Source organism: Ranitomeya variabilis, chromosome 6 (assembly GCF_051348905.1).
Source record: "Ranitomeya variabilis isolate aRanVar5 chromosome 6, aRanVar5.hap1, whole genome shotgun sequence".
Taxonomy (NCBI): Eukaryota; Metazoa; Chordata; class Amphibia; order Anura; family Dendrobatidae; genus Ranitomeya; species Ranitomeya variabilis.
This window is the reverse complement of record NC_135237.1, coordinates 142,903,694-142,923,130: the sequence shown is the minus strand read 5'-3', so window position 1 is coordinate 142,923,130 and position 19,437 is coordinate 142,903,694. Positions and strand designations below refer to the sequence as shown.

The 19,437-nt window shown below is 41.2% G+C and overlaps 1 protein-coding gene across 2 annotated transcripts in view; it reads right to left on the bottom strand.

The window, feature by feature from the left end:
• The window catches only part of ULK4 (unc-51 like kinase 4), a 1,043,381-nt gene that overhangs the window by 650,884 nt on the left and 373,060 nt on the right, over positions 1 to 19,437 (bottom strand). For both annotated transcript variants that reach the window (XM_077269069.1, XM_077269068.1), the window contains exons 23-24: positions 5,676 to 5,809; positions 3,895 to 4,016 (exon numbers count right to left, since the gene is read on the bottom strand). In XM_077269069.1, the coding sequence (XP_077125184.1) occupies positions 3,895 to 4,016; positions 5,676 to 5,809 (256 nt within the window). The remainder of the gene's footprint in view (positions 1 to 3,894; positions 4,017 to 5,675; positions 5,810 to 19,437) is intronic.

Here is a 19,437-nt window from a genome sequence, read left to right as displayed (position 1 = left end):
TGTGCCCCCAGACTTCTTTCAATAACAAACTAGTTTCTCTACCCTCAACCATAATTTAACTTGAAAGCACCCACTGAGTGTTCCATCTTTTGGGCAGTGACCTAAACTAACTCAGATGTCATCTGTCGGGTTCACTTTTACAAGATAAATGAAGAGACCACACTAAAGCCAGAAGCAATCCTGCAATAAAGTAACTTGGCTGACAACTTCTAATCTTGCAAGATTTATTAAGGAGAATGCTATACATAAAAGCCGCACTTAAACCTAGAACTGACGTCCTCACAGAATGCAACATTCTCTATAGATGGGGGTTCAATAACTGCAATAACGGTTAGACACAAAGGAGATTATGTTACCCTTTTATAACAGAAATGACAGCAAACAGTCTGCAACCTCCTCTTGCTGAACTTATATATTTGGACAAGTTGTGGTTTATTCATGGATGGGAGGCTCATGACAACAGTTTAAAAACACCTGACATTATTCCGTGTGCTCAAATGAAGGGAATTACTATTATGATTCTCTCTTGCGATGCCAAAAAAGGACAGTGTTACGGTCCGCCAACGATTACTCACTAAAGAAGCTCAACACTGGAGACAACGTTATAGTGAAGGTCCGTTACTGTAACCCATCAGCTGGACTGAATATTGATGGAACCCTCTCCATATTACCTACAATCATCCAAGGTACAAGGCAGTGATAGCCCCCTTCCTGTACTCTTATATGTTCTCATAATAGAGCATCTCTATCTGGGAAAATCCCGACATTAAGGTTATCACTATTGGGCAGATTGCCATACACTGCAATGCCTTTGAAGTTGACGTACTATTATATCACCCAACCACATTCCTCATACCCTCTATCATAGCAGAGCAAGATCATTGTGATCCACTTATCCATTTCCCAATCACAACAGGCTTCTATCCAAACCAACTTTCCATTTATTAGGCCGTTAATACATACAATATCAGCGGATCCGTATACATTAAAACTGGGGTAAAACAAGTGGGATAAATTTTGAACGCCTACTAACACAAAGCAATAGGGACTTAAACTCCTAGATGGGAAACATTGTTCATGGCTTGGTAAAAATATTACTGATGAATACATTGCCCAGACTATTACAATGTTTCCAAACTAGACCCACTACTTTTTGGCAGTCCCTACATCATAGTTTCTATAAGTTCATATTGTTAGGTGGACATACTTGTAATCAATGGAATGTGCTGGTCAGACCCAACAAACAAGGTAAGCTAGACATCCTGGATTGTAAGAAATAGAATATGGCATAGTACATGCTAGAGTACTGGACTTTTCCATCATACTTACAAGTTACTGTTCATAAGGACAGTGTGTCCATAGTGTACTCAAGTCCATGACCTCTCTTTCAAATATGTCTTTTAGCACATACCGTACCTATTCGGCCTTACAAAATGCAAACTAATATGAAAATAATGAATCATTGGGTCCAAGGGCACTGATTTCAGATAATTCAGCAATTGCACTGACACTAACTTCTAACCATGAAAATATCACCCCATCCTTTTTAAGCAAGTTTTATCATGTATTTTCTTGATTCCTCTAAAGTGTGGAACCCCATATCAATAAGAGAGAATTATAACTACATATAATTGCAACTCTCTTACTCAAAAATTCAAAAAGAGATAACACCTACAACATTGTATATATGCTGAAAATTACACCGCAATGGGCAATCTCCAATATGCTCAGGAATCTCTGCCCAAACATATAAAACCAATTTTGGTAATATGGGCTTAAGCAGTTAGGAAGAGCATATTACACCATTGGCTGCACCCTAATATACCATCCCAATCCCTAATACAGACAAAAATAATGTTCCTATTCAAAATGGATTAGTTGGAAACATTAACTGACAGAGAGAGACTAACGGGGAAGTTTCTGGCGACTTGGTCTTTTCTTATTCCTATATTATCACCAGCTATCAAACATAGACTGAGAGCTCAGCTGAAGGACACCGGATGATATCTCCTTAAGCATATTGATGGACACATCCTGATTCCATAAACTCTAGATTTTTATGGATGCACGCAGAGAGGTGGGATTAAGGGGAGGGACTACAGAATAGGTAGAGATTAGATAAGTTTATTGTTGTGACAATAATGTCATATTGAACAAATTGGAAAAGACATCTTGACATGGAGCCTAAGACATGTTGTTGGGTTGATATTGATATGCACTGTTTAAAACTAATAAAAAGAGTTTGAAAAAAAAATCAAAAAGATCTGAGGCTAAATAGAGATTCCCAAGACTATGAGAAGCTGTGTGTCTTGTGATCCCTTCCTTCATATTCAATTACCTTCCTTTATGGTTGTCATCTTACTTAGACCTTCGTGAAGCACCCATCATATTGTTTTGCATGGAAAAAGAAGTTCAAGAAATATTTGGAGCATACACAATGGACCAACTGAGCAAATGTTTTTCACTTGATGACAAATCCTCAGCAGCTAAAATTGTTCTTCCTTGGAAGGATTATCGTTCTTCTCCCTCATTGGAAGAGAAATAAACCTAACTCTCCTACTCTAGAATAAAAGTTCTCCAAATTCTCTTAACATGATGGAACATATAATTTCTCAATCATCGACATTAATAATAAGTAGGGGATTGGATAGAGTTGCGAGAATTTGACACTTCTTTCTGACACCAAATGAATACTCCCACTGTCTGTTCTGGATGGCTGTTTTACCAGCCCTGTAGTTTGTTGGTCATTTCTCCTGCTCAGCAGTGAATAACCATCTATAGGTTAATCATTTTAGGAGCATAGATGCTGATTTACACTGTACAACTCAATTTTCCTTTGTCTACAATCTGGAGTCCTGGGTTCTAATCCCACCTTGGACAACATCTGCAAAGAGTTTGTATGTTCTCTCCGTGTTTGCGTGGGTTTCCTCCGGGTATTCCGGTTTCCTCCCACATTCCAAAGACATACTGATAGGGAATTTAGATTGTGAGCCCCATCGGGGACAGCGATGATAATGTATGCAAACTGTAAATCGCTGCGTAATATGTTAGCGCTATATAAAAATAAAGATTATTATTATTATTCTGCACCCTTTCCCCCTCTCTTACTAGATCATTTCGTTTGATTTTTGTATGCCAGTCAAACCTTGTTTTCAGTTCTTTTTTCTATGATTGTCATTCTACAAAGCTAAATAAAATTGATTTGGAAAAAGATGGCATTTTAGAGTGGTAGAACAGGGCCAACACGTATGAAATATTTGTTGTGTGATTCATTGGACTACATAACTATTAAGTTAAAGGGTATTCCCATCTCCAAGATCGTATCTCAATATGTAGTAGGTTTAATAAGAATAGTAATATTAGAAAATACCTCCAATTAGTTATATAGCATAGTTCTTCTTACTTGCTATGTCGGTTACCCCATGTGCAGGGCATCGCAGTAGCTTAGGTGTCCATGGTTGTGACCAATACCAGCTAACGGTCACTATATGAGTGGCCATAACCATGGATATCTAAGCTACTGCAATGCCCTGCACAAGGGGTAAGCGACAAAGCGAATCAGAAGAACTATACAACATTTCTAATCTGAGGTATGTGCTAATATTATTATTACACCTACAACATCTTGGAGATAGGAAACAGCCCTTTAAACTGGAGATGGGTTTTCTGCTCCATGCATTACAGGGACCAAAAATGACCCCACTTAAAAAGCTAAATCACTCTGATCAACGCTTTTTATTTTACATGTCTCAATCTAATGAAATGAATATAACAAATAATGTATTGATACACTTATTTAAAAAGAAAAAAGAGAAAAAAACCAAAACATTAACCTTTGTTTTACTATCTATGTAATGCAGGCTGTAAAGGCAAGCACAATAAAGAATACTCAACCTGAGACGTTACAAGATGAAGTATTATTGCCATATTAGGAAGGAACATTTTCAGCTGTTTTGCCTGAACAGTTGATGGATGTTTACGTCCACACACATTTGATAGGGAATTGAGAATATCACCTGTAAGAAAAAGAGTGAAGATGTGAAGATTAATAATACGCCACGTTCAAATTAAGAAGCTGTTGGTTTCCATATATTATTATTTAAAGGAAATTTGTCACCAGGTTTTTGCTACCCTCTCTAAGAGCAGCATGGTGTAGGTGCAGAGACCTTGATTCCAGAAATGTACCACTTACTGGGCTGCTTGCTGTACATTTGATAATGTCACCCCACCCACACTAATGATTGGCCGTTTTCTGTGTACACTGATTATAGGCAGAAATCTGCCAATCAGTGGTGAGAGGGGCAGGGTTATACACAGCTCATGAATATGGAGGACTACAATTCAGCAGGTTTACTAGTCTTAGAGTGCTAATGTCCTGCGCATAAAACATAAGAATTGTGAGAAAATTTCAGTAAAATATTCCTTAATGCAATATTGCAAAGGTTTCTAATATTGCAACATCTACTGTACATGGTATCGCCAAAAGATTCTGAGATTTTGGCTAAATCCAAGTGCACAATGAACAAAACTGGTAGTCAATAATAGATGTCTGTGATATGCAGCACTGAATTAAAAACAGGGATAACTTGGTTGTGCAAATCACTGCATGGGCTCAGGAATATTTTCAGAAAACATTGCCATTGGACACAGTTTGTTTTTCAATCCATAAATGCAAATGAAAGCTTTATTATGCAAAGAAAAAGCCATATAGCAACACAAACCAGAAGCACTGCCATCTTCTGTGGGCCAACGCTCATTTAAAATGGACTGAGAAGTAATGGAAAAGTCTTCTGTGGTCAGAAGAATCGGCATTTGAAAATGTGAAAAAAAAAAAAAAAAAAAACACCGATGCTGGGTCCTGTCGCCTCAAAAGGTGAGGGATCATCCAAATTGCTATCAGTGCACAGTCCAAAAACTGCATCTCTGATGACATAGGGCTGCCTTAGTGCCTATAGCATGGGCAGCTTAAACATGTTAAAAAGCACCATCAATGCTAAGCATTATATAGGAGAGTTAGAACAACACATGCTCCCATCCAGACAAAGACTATTTCAGGGAAGGACCAAGAACGCTAAACTACACACTGCATCCATCACAACAGCAAGGCTTTGCAGCAGGAAGAGTTTGGTCCTGTAGACTTTCGCCAACAGAAACATTTGGTGTATTGTGAAATGAAAAATCCCACAAAGATATCATAGAGTAGGACTGGTGAGCAGCTACAATCTGAAAACAGTCAAGAATGGAACAATATTCCTCTCCCAAAACTCCAGCAATTGGTCTCCTTACTTCCCAGACGTTTACATATTGTTGGAAAAAGAAGAGGAAACACTACACAATGAATAGACCTGTTCAAACATTTTTTTAGAAGTGTTGCTGCCATCATTTTCTAAGTAAGGTATTTTTTTTTCTAATGAAATGGTAAAAATGTCTAACTTTTAGCTTCTGATCTATGTTCTGTTGGGAATAAAATATGGCTATAAGAGATTTCCAAATCATTGCGTTAACATGCCTCGGCTGGATGTTTCTAGGTATGAGGATATCATTTCAAACAATGAAAACCCCACCTCAGCTTTTAAAATACCCCACAAAATAACAAAACTACAATCACACTGTATATTTAATGTAAGATTAGTATCAGTTATTCATTAAATCTTTTTTAGATCCTATTAAATTACCCAGAATTCCTGGCAGCTGGTGGACTATGTGATGGATGAGGAGGTCCAGACATACTGACAGGTATTCGTTGGCGCTTTGCTGCTCTTTTCCTGGTGTGGTTTTTCTGCTGTCTCTTTCAATGTACATCACAAGTCTGAAAACAAGTCAATGCAAAAGATTAGCCCTTCTGACAAAATAAAATAATATATCATGTTTCCAATGTCACCAAAGTCAAGCTGAAGAAACTTGAAGGGAGCTGACATATTGAGCCACAGGAGAGTGATTTATCATTGCATTAAATGCTCTGCAGCACGGTAGTCTAAATGATAAGGAATTAAATATGACACCCTTTCATGTCTGCTAACAATATACATTCATTACCATTACCTGCTGTATGATTTAAAACATGGCTATATTAAATAGAAAACACTATATCATAGTACAAAGAAGGCTCGGCTATGGGACGGAAGAAATCTCACAGGTCTGAACCCATGTGCTTGATAAACAATCCCATTAGATATTGGTTCAGCAATGGGTTCAAAAAAATGCTACTAGTCCTCATTAACTTCAAAGCAATTTTAGCTAAACGTGATCTATTTCTACAAGAGAGACACTTGGGTTTTCTTTCTTTATACTTTGAACCAAAAGTTACAAGTGAAAGAAAAAAAGGGTATTTCATTAAAGTCAAGCTAATTAAATGCTTCATTTAAAACAAAACCATTTTTTTATTTTTTTTTCGAAAATAGCTATTTTAGCCCACAATTCGAAAGGTTATAATAATGAGATGTTAGATGTTATGGTAGGGACAGAACAGTGAAAATTACAAGGTAAAAAATATTCTAAATATGAGAGCCAATATTCTGAGTGTATATGTTATATACCGTCTATATGGCTGCAGCAATCTAATATATAAAGCTGAATGTGTGTGTGTGTGTGTGTGTGTGTGTGTGTGTGTGTGTGTGTGTGTGTGTGTGTGTGTGTGTGTGTGTGTGTGTGTGTGTGTGTGTGTGTGTGTGTGTGTGTGTGTGTGTGTGTGTGTGTGTGTCCGGGATTGGCATCTGCACCGTCACAGCTACAGCCACAAAATTTTGCACAGTCACACGTCTGGACCCTGAGAGCATCATAGGCTATGTTGTGAGGCGAAAATTTAACCCCGCGCGTTCCAATTCACAAAATAATTTTGCCCCTATCTACATAATGGGAAAAAGTGAAAGGAAAAGTGTTGGAGGCAAATTGACAGCTGCCAGATGTGAACAAGGGGGACTTAAAGAATGAGAGCGATGGCGCCAAAGAGTATATACCGTACAGTTGCTAAGGTGGGGCCCCGACATGGGATACTCACCACACACGGGGATATGAACACACACACAAAATGTGCCACACACTACCACGTGCTTGAACACATATATCACCCTCAGCACACATTTCACCACACACACACCAACCTCGCCACATAAAAGTCAAAACACAAAAGTCACCGCTCAAAACTCGCCACACGCAAAATTCGCCACATGCAAAACAGGGCTCACGCAAGACTCGCCACACGTGCAAAACTCACCTCATGGAAAACTCGCCACAAGCAAAACTTGCACTCGCGGAAAAATTGCCACATGCACAAAAGTTGCAACACATGCAAAAGTTGCCTCACACAAAACTTGCACACTCAAAACGCACCACACATAAAACCCGCCATGCACAAAACTTGCTGCACACAACTTGCTACACTAACCTGTCACATGCAACTCGACACACAAAAAGTTGCTACACTCATGTCGCCACACAAAACTCATCTCACAAAAGTCGCTACATGCATGTCGCCACACACAACTCAACACACACAACTTGACACATGAAACTCGCCCTAAAACACACACAAGTCTGATATTATCCTTCAAAAATAAAAATCTGATTAATAAGCAGACAAACTACAAATGTACCATATAGGAAATACGGCAGTTGTCAGTCACATGACCTGTCTATTATGTGTATGTGTGAGCTAATATATACTGCCAGGGGGAGGGCTTCCTGTTGGCTGGGGATTTATCAGGCTGCCAGTTTAACTTACAAATACTGAGGTAAAAATACTGAGCAAATAACGTGTGAACGAGGTCTAATACAGAAGGAGATGACACATAGATATATACTATATACAGGAGGAGATGACACACAGGTATATACTATATACAGGGGAGATGACACACACATATATACTATATACAGGGGAGATGACACACAGATATATACTATATACAGGAGGAGATGACACACTGGTATATACTATATACAGGGGAGATGACATACAGGTACATAATATATATAGGGGAGATGACATACATGTATATACTATATACAGGAGGAGATGACATGCAGGTACATACTATATACAGGGGAGATGACACCCAGATATATACTATATACAGGGGGAGATGACACACGTATATACTATATACAGGAGGAGATGACACACAGGTATATACTATATACAGGGGAGATGACACACATATATACTATATACAGGAGGAGATGACACGCATATATATACTATATACAGGAGCAGATGACACAGGTACAGGAGGAGATGACATACAGGTATATACTATATAAAAGAGGAGATGACACATAAGTATATAGAGGAAAAGATGACATACAGCAGGTATATACTATATGCAGGGGAGATGACATACAGGTATATACTATATACAGGAGATGGCATACATGTGTATACTATACATAAGGGAGATGACAAACATGTATATACTGAGGGGAAAATGAGAGGTGTGAGGTGAAAATGAGGGGTGTGAGGTGAAAATGAAAAGGTGTGAGTGCAAAATGAGAGGAGTGAGGGAAAATAGTGGAATGATCGGAAAATGACAGATGTGAGGTCAAAATGACAAGTGTTAGGGGGAATGAGAGGAGTGAGGGGGAAAATAAGAGGAGTGAGGGGGAAAATGAGACATGTGAGGGGGAAAATGAGAGGCGTGATGGGAAAATAAGAGAAGTGAGGTGCTATAACTAACCACATATATTTACTACGCCCAGGCAACGCCGGGCTCTTCAGCTAATATATATATATATATATATATATATATATATATATATATATATATATATATATATATATATATATATATATATATATATATATATATATATAGATGTCCTTAAAGAGAACATTTCACAAAGAACAGCCATACCTTTAGTTTAAAAATATCCCTCCAAACTGCCTCTTTCCATATCTCCCCCATATTGTCACTCTGAATAAAGTCCCCCACCCTACTACCCCTCGCTATATTATATCCCCTTTCACAATGACCCCCATTTCCTCAATGTCCCAAATTGCCCCCCATTGTCCCAGTATGTGCTCTCCTAGTAACACAATCCTTTGCTCCCCCCACAGCCTCATCTAAATTAAGAGCACATTTAATCTTCAGCTACTCCATGGAACGCTTACAGGTGCCCGACGTACCCGCTTACTCAGTACAGAGGGGCTGTGCAGGAGGGACAGTATGGGGAAATTAAGAAGAGAGGAGAAGCATCTTAGTAGAGTGGGGAGAACAGTATGGGAGACAGCATAAAGATAGTGCAGTGTGCGGGTGACTGACGATAGGGAGAGTGTTGTGGAGGTTGTAGTTCATAAGGAAGGACAGTAGTGGTTATAGAGCATAAAGAGGAAGGTGTAGCAGTTATAGATCATAAGGGAAACAGTGTGGTGGTTCTAGTTTAGAACAAGACAGACAAAGTATAACTGCAGACAGTGTAGTGGTTACAGCCAATAACAGAGGGCACTGTGGTGAATATAGCTAATAAGGGTGTACAGTGTGGTAGATAGAGTTCACAAGGAAGTGTCTTGCAGTAGGCAAGAGAACAGAGACGTCTGCAGAGATTAGCTGTGGATGTGAAAAGTCATCATGGTGTTTGGATCAGATGGATTAAAAAGGAATAAGAACAACTCCAAAGTTGCCATCTTGTGATACTCACAGCATCTAATCAGTACTGTGGTTCCTGTATGGTCCACAATCTAATCATGTCTGGTCACAATAACCCTTGTATTTTATGGGGGGCAGTAAGATGGGAGTCTACCTCTGTGTGCTGTATGATCTGTGTAGAATCTGTGATATTGTGAAATACTTCTAATAACACCTACTACATTATCAGTACCCAAAGAGATACCATTAGGCGTAATTTGTGTTACACAGGACTGTGGGAAAATTTGGCTTTAGTTTTGGTTACTATTACTTCTATTTTAGGGGTTATGAAAATTTAAGTAACAGGGTATGGCCCGCAGAAAGAAGCATGGTATGAAAAAGGGTGTGATTCACTTAACCGATGTTAAAATATTTTAATTACATCCCTGCGTCTCACTTAAATTTTTTCGAAGAAAGTCAGCCTCAGCAATGCATGTCCTCTCCACACATGGTAGATACTGGCTGTGTAACAGACCCTCTAATTACAGTGGCTAGGGCTAAGCTCCAAACACTACTCTTAACAATTTAGATGCCTGTTAGATTCAGACAGCAACATTTAAATGAGCAGTTGCTGGTGTACGCTCATAACAGTCCTCATTGGCTCCTCATGACAATTGGAAATATCACTGCACCTGCTGAATACACAGAGCAGCAGCAATCAGCTGTTTTATTCACCTGCTGCCATGTGTACACTGCACCAGTAATTATCATAGAAGCCGATACAGTTGAAAGCAATAATGAAGGAGAGAGCGTCAGATGATGCTCCCTCTCCCATCATTCCCCTCTGCCTCTGACACAGTAGGTGTGCGATGACATCACTTCATTGTGTACCCGCTGTGTGTTGGGCAGAAGGCATTGCAGCTGCTGATACCAGAGCAGAGCCTTGATCAGCGGGGAAACCAGGAGGAGAGGTGAGTATTGTGTTTGTTTGTTTTTTTAACCCCTTTCTGCCATTGGACGTACTATTCCGTCCATGTGGGGTGGGCCCTAATTCCCAAGGACGGAATAGTACGTCCAGCACGATCGCCCGCGCTCACGGGGGGAGCGCGGCCGATCGCGGCCGGGTGTCAGCTGCCTATCACAGCTGACATTGGGCACTATGTGCCAGGAGTGGTCACGGACCGCCCCCGGCACATTAACCCCCGGCACACCGCGATCAAACATGATCGCGGTGTGCCGGCAGTACAGGGAAGCATCGCGCAGGGAGGGGGCTCCCTGTGGGCTTCCCTGAGACCCCCGGAGCAACGCGATGTGATCGCGTTGCTGCGAGGGTCTCCTACCTCCTATCCCTGCAGGCCCCGGATCCAAAATGGCCGCGGGGCTGCATCCGGGTCCTGCAGGGATTACTTCCGGGTGCCGTGCAGGCTGCAGCCTGCACGGCTGTAAGATCGGTGATCTGACAGAGTGCTGTGCACTTGTGGGGGGTTTCAATGTTTAGGCACATCAGTGGCTCTCCAAACGCAACATGGCGTCCCATCTCAATTCCTGTCAATTTTGCATTGAAAAGTCAAACGGCGCTCCTTCCCTTCCGAGCTCTCCCATGCGCCCAAACAGTGGTTTACCCCCACATATGGGGTATCAGCGTACTCAGGACAAATTGTACAACTTTTGGGGTCCAATTTCTTCTCTTACCCTTTGGAAAATAAAAAATTGGGGGTGAAAAGATCATTTTTGTGAAAAAATATGATTTTTTTATTTTTACGGTTCTGCATTATAAACTTCTGTGAAGAACTTGGTGGGTCAAAGTGCTCACCACACCTCTAGATAAGCTCCTTAGGGGGTCTACTTTCCAAAATGGTGTCACTTGTGGGGGGTTTCAATGCTTAGGCATATTAAGGGCTCTCCAAATGCAACATGGCGTCCCATCTCAATTCCAGTCAATTTTGCATTGAAAAGTAAAATGGCGCTCCTTCGCTTCCGAGCTCTGTCATGCGCCCAAACAGTGGTTTACCCCCACATATGGGGTATCGGCGTACTCAGGACAAATTGTACAACATCTTTTGTGGTCCATTTTCTCCTGTTACCCTTGGTAAAATAAAACAAATTGGAGCTGAAGTAAATTTTGTGTGAAAAAAAAGTTAAATGCTCATTTTTATTTAAACATTCCAAAAATTCCTGTGAAACACCTAAAGGGTTAATAAACTTCTTGAATGTGGTTTTGAGTACCTTGAGGGGTGCAGTTTTTAGAATGGTGTCACACTTTGGTATTTTCTATCATATAGACCCCTCAAAATGACTTCAAATGAGATGTGGTCCCTAAAAAAAAAATGGTGTTGTGAAAATGAGAAATTGCTGGTCAAATTTTAACCCTTATAACTCCCTAACATAACTCCCAGACATGTGGGAAATGTTACTTATTAAGTATTTTGTGTGACATATCACTGTGATTTAATTGCATAAAAATTCAAAGTTGGAAAATTGCGAAATTTTCAAAACTTTCGCCAAATTTCCCTTTTTTTCACAAATAAACGCAGGTAATATCAAAGAAATTTTACCACTATCATGAAGTACAATATGTCACGAGAAAACAATGTCAGAATCGCCGGGATCCGTTGAAGCGTTCCAGAGTTATAACCTCATAAATGGACAGTGGTCAGAATTGTAAAAATTGGCCCGGTCCATAACGTGCAAACCACCCTTGGGGGTGAAGGGGTTAATATACAGCTCTGGCAGAGGATGATGGATAGTCCCAAGCCATCAAACATAGAAGAACTGCTTACATTTTTGCGCCAGAAGCAGTGTGAAAAACTGGTGGGAAGCATTCCAAGATGCATGAAAGATGTGATTAAAAATCATGGTTATTCCACAAAATATTGATTTCTGAACTCTTCCGGAGTTAAAACATTAGTATGGTTGTTTCTAAATGATTATGAACTTGTTTTCTTTGCATAATTTGAATATTTTTTTTTTATTTTGACCATTTCTCCTGTTCAGAAAAAAATACTACAAAATGTATTTGTCACACCACAGCTATGCAGGTAGATGGACGCTCCACTAGATGGCAGTAGAGTGGACGGAAGACAGTAGCACTGCAGCGAGGCCACCACCAGGTGGCAACAGGGTAGTCAAACAAGCCACGTCAAAACCAGGAGAGTAATGTAGAACAAAGGGGAAAATCAACTCAGAGTCAGAGACGCGCTAGAGGGTCAATACCAGGTGGAAGCAGAAGTACCAGGAGCAAAACACCGAGTCAGGTCCTAGAGCTATAGACAAAGCAGAGTCAAGTGACAGAGAGTCCAAACACGAAGGGAAAACACTGAGTCGGGAAGGGGAATTAACAGACACGGAAACAGTCAGGAATTGCAGCAGGACAAATCAGGATATAACCAGAGTCAGCTACTCACGCCATAGGCAGAGGCTATAACTGACACCGCCTGTAGGATGCAGCGGAGATAAATAGCGAACCTGAGACCAGACTGAGGCTGAGAAAAGTTAACCCCTGACATGATCAGACTGGGAAAAGGGAAGGCAGGACTCAAAACCCGGTCTGGAGCATGACAGTATACCTTGGAAATTCAGAGACATGTTGTCAGTAATTTAGAGAATAAATGAACAATTTACATTTTACTAAAAAATAGACCTATAAAGAGAAAAATCAGGCAAACTGAACATTTTGTAGTGATGTCTTAATTTTTGCTAGAACTGTATGTGTGTATATATATGTATGTGTATATATATATATATATATGTGTATATATATATATATATATATGTGTGTATATATATATATATATATATATATATATATATATATATATATATATATATATATGTATATGTATATATATATGTATGTGTATATATATATATATATATATATATATATATATATATATATATATATACATATACACACACACATATGTGAATGAGTCAGTCCTGATGGCCATAAGACTGAAGGACTATGGGGCTTGGTAATATTCAATGGGGGGTGGCATTGTACCCTATGCTGGTCTACATCAGTGTTCCCCAACTCCGGTCCTCAAGAGCCACCAACAGGTCATGTTTTCAGGATTTCCTTAGTATTGCACAGGTGATAATTGCATCACCTGTGCAATACTAAGGAAATCCTGAAAACATGACCTGTTGGCGGCTCTTGAGGACGGGAGTTGGGGAACACTGGTCTACATTATATTCTGTGGGGGGGGGGGGCTGCCCTATACCCTATGAGGAGGGCTGCATTATACCCTAGGAGGGGGCTGCATTATTCTATTGTATTATTCAATATGAGGAGGGATGAAAGATTTTCTCTGGTGGGACCAAGTTGCTCTAGCACAGTGAATATTAATTTCTCTTTAGCAGTAAGCACAGCTGCACTTCCTGCAGCTGCCGGGCGATCACATGTGCCCACTACTTAAGGGGATATTTACTGCACTCCACTCCCATAGGCGTGGAGAGAAGTGAATATTAATTCCCTTTAGTAGCAAGCACATGTGATTGCCCGGCCGCTACAGCAAGCCAGCGGCTGAGGTTACTGTGCCCACTATGAATATTTACTGCTATCATGCACATAGTCTCAGGGTGGAGAACAGTCAATATTTCAGCAGCTGTCCTCTACTTGTAAGCAGCACATGACACCCCTCCTGACAACAAGATGCTGCTGGCAACAAGACGCTGAGAGGGAGCGCAGGGAAGGCAAGTAGGATGGTTTATTGTTTTTAATGTTTTTTCTGATGGAGGCCATGCATACCAGAATAGGGATGAGGGGGCCATGCATACCAGGATAGGTATCAGGGGGGCATGCATACCAGAATAGAGATGTGGAGGCCTTGAATACCAGGATGGGGATGAAGAGACCATGCATACCAGGATAGGGATGAGGGGGCCATGCATACCAGGATAGGGATGAGGGGGCCATGCATACCAGGATGGGAATGAAGGGGCCATGCATACCAGGATGGGGATGAGGAGACCATGCATACTAGGATAGGGATGAGGGGGTCAAGCATACAAGGATTATATTCGAGTCAGTAAGTTTCCCCAGTTTTTTTTAGGTGCCTCGGCTTATCTGCTTATATTCGAGTACATACAATACATATGAGCAGAGCCGTACACTTTCCCACAGTGCCTGTAGCATTTTCCTGAATACAGAGGTGGCCACAGAAAAAAAAAAAAAAAAACATTTTACTTTCATTCAGGCAAGGCTCAGAGACAAAACAGTGTTTCGAGTTACTAGGACTAGGTCAATTTTTTTCAAACTTGAAATACAATTATCTACTTAATAACGAATTGCTGTACCTGACAAGCTGAAAACCCACAGACTGGGACATCCATTCACACCACATCAATATATTTTATCACTGAGCCTCAAAACATAACTGACAGTTTTCAGAAACAGTATATTTATCACTAGGGTTTTTTTTTACAAAGAAAAGCTAAGTGGTTATGGAATAAGTGTGAAACAGCTGCATGAGCTGCTCCATGACGGTTCACTCGAAACTGAGCTCCACATTCTCATGTTGCTATAGGAATTAAACTTTCAGAGGAATACAAGAAGTGACTGACATGAAGAAAATTACAGTATGGTACTCGCATGTACGGAGACAATTTATAAATAATGGGTCTAATTGCCTTAATTCATATATTTAGCAGCATTTTGATATAAGACAACAAACTGCACAAATGATGGAAAAAAAAAAAAACACAGGAAGAAATAATGGAATATAATCAAACGATTCTGATTTAAGCAAGTTTACAATTTATGAAAAACACATTTCTGGTCAGAATAATACCTAAATTTAGTACATGAAAATATCTGTGTAGAGTGGAGTTAGAGGGGTTTTCCAGAACTAACATACTGATGACCTATTCATATAAAAAAGCCATAAATATCAGACTGTTGGGAATGGCAAGTGGCAGACCACCACCAACCAGCCGTTACCTGTGGCCGCTGGCTCTTATGGGCATTCACTCGTGTAGGAGTCTCCTCCGTAACGGGTCCGGAACCGTCGGGGCTGTCACCCAAATTACAGGGGAAAAGCTTAAAGCGCGGGACCTCTCCCTGTATTCGAGAGAAGGGGGCGTGGTCAAGCTGAGAGGACGTTCGTGTGCGAAGATTCAAACAGTTTGTGCGGGAATGTCGAGCGCGCGAGATGCCTGTGAGGTAAAATCAGCTGTGAGGCGACTGGGCAGAGTAGAGTCTGGGATGGCAAAGCGCTTTGACAGGAGACTACCGACTGGGTACCACTCAGACACGACTGTCCTCGCTGCCCTCGTTGAGTCCGCTGCCACAGCCGCCTCCGCTGACTTCACTGACCGTGAGAGACAAGGTCTGTGAATGGGACTTAGGCACGCATCGATATGGCACAGTGAACCGGGCTTCACGTTGTAAACTGGGCAGGGCTGCAGGTCTCCGTAGTGTTGGGACACTCATCGCTGAGGATAAGGACGTTTCCCTCTTCATCGCCTCATCTGCCGGACCCAAGACCCACGACAGTTTCCAGAGGAGTCACCGACATCGTCAGGACCATGAGAGGATACTGCCAATGTCAGGAGATACTACCCCATCTTCCTCAGGACTGTGACAGACTCCCACTGCAATGCAATCTAAGCGGCCCTAGTCACAGACAGGAGTTTGACCGTGACTAGCATCTGAGTGATGAGTTATAATTAATTGAATTGTTTGCTTTACTTGTCCTTGTTCCTTAAGATATCCCCATCAGCCATTTGCTGTAGTGGGGAATATTATCCCTCCGTTTTCTCCCAGCGTGGAGTCTCTGCTGTATAATAAACCCCTATCACCCTTGGTCTGTGCATAGCCGTTACTGCATCCTATGTGCCTGCAGTCTCCTAACACATGTGCAGTAGGTGCCATCTTAGGGGATTTTTTTTTCTCTAGCAAGATAGTGCCAGCGAGGCATGCATAATAGTAGCTCTTGGCGATCGCCAAAAGCTGCTACTGCGCATGTGCCAGAGGCGCCATCTTAGATATTTTTTTTCTCTAGCAAGATGGCGCCACCAGAGACTGCGCAATAGCAGCTCTCTGTGATCATCGAAAGCTGCCACTGCGCAGGTGCAACCATCTTGGAGGATTTTTTCCTTGGAAGAGCTGTATGTTTTGCGGCTGTTAGACAGCCACAAAATATACAGGGATTGCTTGATAAACATAGGCAATCCCAGCACGTTTTATGGTTAACAGCCCGTGAAACTTGCGGCTGTGAGGTCTCAAACATGTAGCTCGAGCATCCGCGATACTCGTGCATACCTGAGCACCCTAGATAAACTCGAGTAATGAGCACCTGTGCTCATCACTAATCAGGAGGTCATTATTTGACCTACTGCTGTCATAGCAACCATCGGACCCCATAATCATGTCGCGGGGAGCAGATCAGGTGAGAGAGGGAGGCCTCCTCTATGTCTTAACCATCCAAATGCTGCGATCTTTATTGATAGTGGCATTTAGAGGAACACCGAGCCTGGCTGTTCCAGCCAGAGTTTGGCTATCACTAAAGTCAAGATCCCAGCGGCGATCGTTCGGGTATAGTTCATATGCTTGCATAACTGCCAGGATGTACCGGTATATCCATTTGCAGGAACACACTGCGAAGTAGGACATCCAATGTCAGAAAGGGATTTAACAAAATGTATATGGTGTTGTATAAATTTTTCTTGAAAATTAAAAAATGAACAAACTTTTCAGGATTGTCCAAAATAAATATCTGAAAAAAACAGAAAGAGGAAGGGGAGAGGTGACTGTGAAGAACATTGGATATATAATTTCATGTCAATCATTTTTATCCTATTTGTCATGGGAATATAAAACCTACTTCCTTTGTGCAGCTGTAATGGGACACCCGACTTAGCAGGGGAACCTAGGGGTCTCCGCTTCAAAGATGAAATTCACACCTCCACCAGCTAGCTAGAATCCAAGCTCCTACAGGAAGACTCCCTGTAGACACCATGCAGTCTAACTGCTTTGCTCACTCAGCTATGATTTCATAGGGAGAGTATGGACTTATCATACATCCAAGCCACACATTGGTTACATTTTCAAGATCTCTGGAACTGGACGAATGCCTTCCAGGGCCTCAATCCGTTCTAGCAGCCAAAGGTGGGGGATCCATAGAATAGCTAATAGGAGTCAGCTAGCCAAGCTGTGTTTGGTCTCCAAGCGTAACAGGGGCCCGGCCACATCTGATGGCGCCTGAACCACCACCCTATGACCTTCCATTGAGAAGTTATGATCTTTCATAGGTTTTTTGGATATGCAGCAACTAACCTCCAGGGGAGAGAGATAAGAACCTTCCCAGAAGCGGAAAAGGATGTGACCAACCAAGGGAATAAAGGCTTGTGTAAGGTCATGTGTGCTTGCTGTTATGCTTGCTGTTCACTTCAAAAGTGGTATGCCACGTCGAGTAACATTCTGTGAAGGAACCAGCTGGCAGCCCATGCCTTTCTGGCCCAGCACACACATGGTCGAACATCAAACCAGTAATTGACATGATCCATATGCCTATATGTTTTATACTTCACGTGTATTTGTATATGTGGCCAATGTATTGTATGTATAACCATTTTGCATATAGTGTATTGTCTATTGTGCAATTAAGGCAATCAAATCTATAATTTAACCTTGGTCTCATCTTTTACCTCGATCCGCGAACCCACACTACCGTACACTCGGCTTAACTATCCATGCTACTGGGGAGGTTCTCTGTCCCGATATAATCACGTTATGGATCGAGCTTATATCTAACGAGGAACTGGTGACAGTCCTAATGAGGTGGCAGCGCTCTGTATCAGCCTGTCAGGGTTGTGAGCGAGTGTAGTGCCACGGCAGCGACTGAGTGGGCTGCATCCTCTCACTCCCGTGCCTCCCTTAGCCAGTGTGGACAGGGGGTTTGTGTAAAACTGTACTAAAATGACCTGGCTTGTCCCCAGGAGGTGCAGAATATCATGTTGGTGCAAGTGGGGAGACCACACTAAGGGATCCTTCTGATATTATAGTGAGGTCAGGCAGGGTGGCAAGGTGTGGGTTCATCACAGTGACAATGAGGGGGATAGGTCTTGAGGGGTGATGGGGCAGGTGAGTGGCTGAAAAGTGGCAGTCCCCTATAAGTTAAATTAAAAAAGAAATGTGTAGAAGAGTTAATATTAAGGGGTCAATGTAGACACATCTGAGGTCTGGAAATGAATCCGGGGGAACCAGGGGTGTTCAAGGGATCCTTGGAGTTTCACACTTATGTAGTTAACTCAAACATGTGTAATATTCATGTTAATTTTAGTCTGTATGAGGCTCTTTAATAATTTCAGTCTGATAATTTCATCAGGGTTTTAGTCAGCCATTATAGTATTTTTAAAACAGAACAGTTATTAGTTTTTATAATAGAAACTGCATGGATAAACTGAGGTCTTAAACTTTAAAAGCTTGGTGTACGTACTTAATCCATGTCAGAATGACTGTATAATCCTGTTTAAAATGATAAATAATCAATGCCTGCCTAGTCTGACAGCTCTTCAGTGGTCCCCCTTTCTTCTACTGCTGAAACCTCACACTGCTCAGTACAAGTTGCAGCTGTAACTATCATCCCGATTTGGATGACTGACTAACTAGGTCACCATTACTCTAAGAGCCCCAGAGCATCTAATAGGCTGCCTAAATAGCACATATACTAATGCTAATTCCCTTTTACAACACATTTCTTTCCTGTTAATTAGGAAAAAGAAATAGGACCAACCAAAAACTTGAAATATCATAATTCACAGAGCATTTATAGTGTTCTAGATATGATTTTCTATTGCATAAACAACACTAATAGGAACAATTAATGGGAAATCAATATAAAATGATGCCGAAAGCTTGCTGAATCTGCATACA